The sequence below is a fragment of the Erpetoichthys calabaricus genome, chromosome 6, assembly GCF_900747795.2.
Source record: "Erpetoichthys calabaricus chromosome 6, fErpCal1.3, whole genome shotgun sequence".
In the NCBI taxonomy this organism is placed as follows: domain Eukaryota; kingdom Metazoa; phylum Chordata; class Cladistia; order Polypteriformes; family Polypteridae; genus Erpetoichthys; species Erpetoichthys calabaricus.
The window spans coordinates 5,264,342-5,270,928 of NC_041399.2; the positions used below are offsets into that span (position 1 = coordinate 5,264,342).

A 6,587-nucleotide genomic window follows, 5' to 3' on the forward strand; every position below is an offset into this window, starting at 1 on the left:
ACCTAGGTTTAGAGGAGGAAAACAAGAAAAAAAAATATTCAATAAAATATAGCAGAATAATATTTCAACCATGTAAGTTCAACAGTGGTATTAAGAACTGTCATCACTGTCATTAACAAATGAGGAGAGACTTAAATTTCAAGCACTCTTCTAGTTTTCTGGAAACCTCAAGAACTCCTTCTCGCTAGTGTCAGAATTTATGAAGCTCAGTTTCTCACAATCACTTTGCAGCAGCACATACCTATCATCACACGGCATAACCTGTCCAAAGCCACCAGGGGACAACGCATGTTTGGACCAATGCTCCCTGAAGTTACAGTGCATCCAGAAAGTATTCACAGTGCATCACTTTGTCCACATTTTGTTATGTTACAGCCTTATTCCAAAATGGATTAAATTCATTTTTTTCCTCAGAATTCTACACACAACACCCCATAATGACAACGTGAAAAAAGTTTACTTGAGGTTTTTGTAAATTTATTAAAAATAAAAAAACTGAGAAAGCACATGTCCATAAGTATTCACAGCCTTTGCTCAATACTTTGTCGATGCCCCTTTGGCAGCAATTCCAACCTCAAGTCTTGTTGAATATGATGCCACAAGCTTGGCACACCTATCCTTGGCCAGTGTCGCCCATTCCTCTTTGCAGCACCTCTCAAGCTCCATCAGGTTGGATGGGAAGCGTCGGTGCACAGCCATTTTAAGATCTCTCCAGAGATGTTCAATTGGATTCAAGTCTGGGCTCTGGCTGGGCCACTCAAGGACATTCACAGAGTTGTCCTGAAGCCACTCCTTTGATATCTTGGCTGTGTGCTTAGGATCGTTGTCCTGTTGAAAGATGAACCGTTGCCCCAGTTGAGGTCAAGAGCGCTCTGGAGCAGGTTTTCATCCAGGATGTCTCTGTACATTGCTGCAATTTATCTTTCCCTTTATCCTGACTAGTCTCCCAGTCCCCACAGCATGATGCTGCCACCACCATGCTTCACTGTAGGGATGGTATTGGCCTGGTGATGAGCGGTGCCTGGTTTCCTCCAAACGTGACGCCTGGCATTCACACCAAAGAGTTCAATCTTTGTCTCATCAGACCAGAGAATTTTCTTTTTCATGGTCTGAGAGTCCTTCAGGTGCCTTTTGTCAAACTCCAGGTGGGCTGCCATGTGCCTTTTACTAAGGAGTGGCTTCCGTCTGGCCACTCTACCATACAGGCCTGATTTGTGGATTGTTGCAGAGATGGTTGTCCTTCTGGAAGGTTCTCCTCTCTCCACAGAGGACCTCTGGAGCTCTGACAGAGTGACCATCGGGTTCTTGGTCACCTAACTAAGGCCCTTCTCCCCCGATCGCTCAGTTTAGATGGCCGGCCAGCTCTAGGAAGAGTCCTGGTGGTTTTGAACTTCTTCCACTTACGGATGATGGAGGCCACTGTGCTCATTGGGACCTTCAAAGCAGCAGACATTTTTCTGTAACCTTCCCCAGATTTGTGCCTCGAGACAATTCTGTCTCGGAGGTCTACAGACAATTCCTTTGACTTCATGCTTGGTTTGTGCTCTGACGTGAACTGTCGATTGTGGGACCTTCTATAGACAGGTGTGTGCCTTTCCAAATCATGTCCAGTCAACTGAATTTACCACAGGTGGACTCCAATGAAGCTGCAGAAACATCTCAAGGATGATCAGGGGAAACAGGATACACCTGAGCTCAATTTTGAGCTTCATGGCAAAGGCTGTGAATACTTATGTACATGGGATTTCTCAATTTTTTTATTTTTAATAAATTTGCAAAAACCTCAAGTAAACTTTTTTCATGTTGTCATTATGGGGTGTTGTGTGTAGAATTCTGAGGAAAAAAATGAATTCAATCCATTTTGGAATAAGGCTGTAACATAACAAAATGTGGACAAAGTGATGCGCTGTGAATGCTTTCCGGATACACTGTGTATCACCAGTCCAGTGCCATCTCTATTTGTAAGGCCTCAAAGTCCTTCATCTCGTCTTTTGTTGTGGGTTTCCACTTTGAAAAATGAGAATGTGATGCAAGCGCGGCCCGTGATTCAAAAAATTACTCTGCCTACCTGTTTGTCTCGTTTGACAGTAGCTGAAAAGCAGCCTCAGGAGAGAGCAACCTGAAGTAGTCCAACGGCTGGTAATCTGTCGGGTCCAACAACAGGATATGCTGTCTTGTGAAGTCCGGTAGCCAGTTTGGCTCTCACGGACCAATGTCTGGGTATTCCTCCCACATGAACCTTGCCGTATGTGTATCGGCTGCGAGAATGCGCTCAACTGAGGCGGCATCAGCTGGTGTCCGATCAGCTGATGCCAGTTCCTCACTCTCTTGCTCGATCTCCTGATCACGCTCAACAAAATCAGAGTCCGACTCAGCAATAATGTGTAAAACTTCGTCTGCTGAGTATTTTGTATTCTGCACTCACTTCACTCCCTTGTGAAACGTCGATGCCATCTTGCCTTTGTTTACAGTTTGTAACTCACGCACATGCAAGAATTAGATGGCGAGTCAATGAGTCTAACATTCCTCCTGTAACATAACTGAGTTTTGTCGCCATTAACAGCTGATTGTCGCCCTCTACACCTGGATGTCGACTTTTGTCAGGTAATGCACGTCAGGGTCTGTGACGCAATATTCGCTCCATAAGACGCACAGACATTTACACCCTTCTTTTTGGGGAAAAAAAAGTGCGTCTTATGGAGCGAAAAATACGGTAAGCTTGTGCACAGAATTATGAGAGTAACTTCTGAGCATGCTAATATGGCCTCTGTTGTTGCAGCAGCTGCTTTCAAATAGGCTGGGATTGTAGCGGCCACTTTAATTCTTTTTCTACCTAAATGAAGAACAAATCATATAGAAGTCATAAATCATATACTGTAGCTCTCTGCAGCATGATTAATACAAAATACAGTCTTTGGTATTTGTGAGTTAAATATTTAGAATCATTACAGTTAATAATGTTTTCTCTTCCTCAGTTGGAACCCTCAAATAAAGTATATATAAAGCATACTGTAACGATCTTGCAGTCTTGTATGTATGTTATCATCCAGCTGACGCTCGGAATGTTTAGTGAAGCGCCATCTGTCAGCTGACATGTAACTATCTCCATATATATAACATCCAACATCTGTCTGTCTGTCTGTTCGCTTTTCACGAGAGAACTACTTAACGGATTTAGGTCCGTTTTTTTCCCTATAATTTTATTGAACATTCCAATTGATTTAGCGACTTCTCTCATTGCGCTAAGTATCATAGTTCGCTTGAGGTACCGATTTATTTGCACGAATCTGAGAAACACACAGCAGGCCGAGGGGAGGTGGGGGTGGCCCTCTTCACCCATACGTCAGCCTCGAGGCGTGTAACTTACCTCCGCTTAGCTAGTGAGTGACAGAACTACTTAACGGATTGAGATCGGATTTTCTTCTAGAATTTGCTTGAACATTCCGGTTCATTTTGCAACTTCTCTCATCATGCTAAGAATCATAGTTCGCTTGCAGGAGTGATATATTCATGCTAATCTGAGACAGAGGCTGCGGGCCAAGGGGAGGGGGAAGCGTGACGTCAATAGAGGGGAGCCAGGCAGGGCCCTCCTGACTCGCGAGGCAGCCTCCGGTCGAATCGCTCTACCTCTCACCAAATTTTGGACTGGCCCTTGCCTCCGCTTAGCTAGCGATTCCAGTTTGTTTATTGATTTTTAAAGTTTGTCCTGTTTCACTACTACACCAACCACACATTAGCTATTAGGTGGAGAGATAGCCACTTAGAGGCAGGGGACTAGAATGACTAGGCCATGGTGGGCAATTTTATTCTGGACATTGGGATACACCCTACTCATTATGAAGGATTCCCAGGGATCTTTTATGACCACACAGAGTCAGAACCTCAATTTTACATGTCATCTGAGGGACAGTGTCATTTATACAGCGCAGTATTCCTGTCACTGAACTGGGACATTGAGAGACTCACTCAGAACACAGGATAAGCACCCCCTGGTGGTTAGCAACAACCCAATCTTTTCATAGATGGTCTCCCATCCAAATACTGGTTGGCCCCGAACATGATTAGGGTCAGGTGATTGACCTATTAAGTTCACTCTTAATCATAAGGATGTAATTTCCTGAACAAAATATGGTCCGAAAAAAGCCTCTAAATGAGGGGGTTTCAGGTCTCGTATTCCAAAAATAGGGAGGAACCCCAAAAAAACTTGTCGTCTTGCATAATTAGATATCATGACGAGTCAAATTTTATATCGTACGTGGGTTTTGTTTTTTTTTTGCATACCAGTGAGTCAGAAGGTGGCAGACAAAGATAAACTGAAGTGATTTCAAAGCATTCGGAAGGACCATTTATGAACAAAAACTATCTGTCACAAAATTCCAAACTCAAAAATTCAAAAGGCCAGAAATGCTAATATGGTCTTGAGAAGTTTCCCCTAACTAATCCTAACATCCATCCATCCATCCATTTTACAACCCGCTGAATCCGAACACAGGGTCACGGGGGTCTGCTGGAGCCAATCCCAGCCAACACAGGGCACAAGGCAGGGAACCAATCCCGGGCAGGGTGCCAACCCACCGCAGGACACACACAAACACACCAAGCACACACCAAGCACACACTAGGGCCAATTTAGAATCGCCAATCCACCTAACCTGCATGTCTTTGGACTGTGGGAGGAAACCGGAGCGCCTAATCCTAACATGAAGTTGGATTTTTTTTCAAATTGACCCAACATTCTGATACAGGGACTTGTGAGCCGCCATCTTTTATAGGTATAACAAGACTACCTGAATTTCCTTTTTCCTAAATCATTAGTGTGTGCGAGTCATTTGTTTTGAAAATATCCAAAAATTTTAATGATAACCCTTTACCGTGTCAGCATCTTAAAAAGATTTTGTTGAAACACTCGAACAAAATCTGCTCCTTTCTCTCGTGTTTCTCCCCTGGCTGGGGTTCACAGTTGTGTGTCTTGTTTGAATTGTTTCATTTTATGCCTTTTATTTGTATTATTGTTTGTTTTATTTATTATGTAGATTTTTCTTTGCTCTTATTTGTTAAGGTTAATGGCCTAGGTTATACCCATTGTGTCTTGTAGGTGGTTCCCCAAGGGGCGGGGCCACCTGCCAAGCACCACCAGGAATGGCCCTCCTCCCTGTTTATTAGAGAGCCTTCTATAGTTCCTGACTATTCATTACAAATGTGCTAAGGAGTGGAGTGTTACTTGGGTTACCGTGTCTATTGCCGTTGCTTTCGATTTCTGAATTTTTCGACCCTGTGTTTCAATTTTTCGGCAACATCTTTTGATTCTGTTTTTGGGACTGTTCACTGAGTGTTTGTTGCCTGTTCACTTTTCAGGCAAATCCTTGTGCTCTTCGGCGCTTTGTGTATAGCAGAGACTTTTGGTCATAAACCTTTTGTTTTTATAAGGATTTTTCTCAGCCATTTGGGTTTCTAGTTGAAGTTTTTTGATGGTGTTTCCCCCCTTCTAGTGGTCAAATTTAGAAAGTGTTTTTGAGTGTTTTGCTTTTGGGACTCCCTCGGTTCACGACACTTCCATGTTTGTCTGTCTTGTTCTTTATCAAGTCTTCTAGTAAGAATTGTTAAAAAGATAAGTACTGATGATCCTTTTTTCCCTTTTTGTTCTGCAGGATTCACATACTTCTATAAAGGGAAGGAGTACTGGAAATTCAACAATCAGAAACTGACCGTGGAGCCCGGTTTCCCGAGGTCCATCCTCAAGGATTTCATGGGTTGTGACGACTCGGTAGAACGAGAGAAAGAAAGAAATGCGCCTAAGGATGACGTGGACATTGTCATCAAGCTGGACAACACGGCGAGCACTGTGAAAGCCATCGCCATCGTCATTCCGTGCATACTGGCCTTGTGCCTCCTCGTACTCATTTACACAGTCTTTCAGTTTAAAAGGAAAGGCACGCCCCGGCACATACTGTACTGTAAACGCTCGATGCAGGAGTGGGTGTGAGAGGCCTTTGGCATCTGTGCCGCTGGAAGTACCTTAAGATGTTACATGTGAACTCTTAACGCTGCTCCCCAAAGGGGGTCGGGAATCTCGTGCGCCTCGGCGGTGGCTGACGTTTCATCCCACACCTGTTCTGAGCATGTGCGGAGGACGCATTCGACTGGAAAGCTTCCACGATTTGCCGCATCCTCCGTCACTGCAAGTCCTTTCGGCAAATGGCTCAGTATCTAGGCCTTTACTTACTTATTCCTTCTGCACGCTCAAAACCCTCTTGAACTTGCTGGAATAAACAAGTTAAGCTTTTTCATTTTTTTTTCTTTGGAGTTTTACTGAAATTATCCTGAACAATTTTTTTTTTTTTGTGGAAAACGCTCTTCATTTTTTTTTTTTTTTTTTTTTAAGCGTACACCCAAATAAAAGCTTTCTCTCCAAAGAGGATGGCTTTGTGGTTGTCATTCTTTTTTTTTAAGGGGGATTTCTTACAATGTGTGGTCTCTCTGCTCTTCATCCTTTTCAGACTGGAGTTGAGAACTTTGACTGTTATGGTGGTCTGTCTAAGAAACAGGAGCCAAAGTTTTCTACAGTATTATGCCTTAACTATTCTGTG

At 43.4% G+C, this 6,587-nt stretch overlaps 1 protein-coding gene across 1 annotated transcript in view; it reads left to right on the forward strand.

The window, feature by feature from the left end:
- The window catches only part of mmp16b (matrix metallopeptidase 16b (membrane-inserted)), a 201,792-nt gene extending 195,435 nt beyond the window's left edge, over positions 1–6,357 (forward strand). Inside the window, exon 10 of the mRNA XM_051929263.1 lies at positions 5,649–6,357. Within this exon, the coding sequence (XP_051785223.1) occupies positions 5,649–5,983 (335 nt within the window). The 3' untranslated portion in view covers positions 5,984–6,357. The remainder of the gene's footprint in view (positions 1–5,648) is intronic.
- Positions 6,358–6,587: the final 230 nt, after the last annotated feature.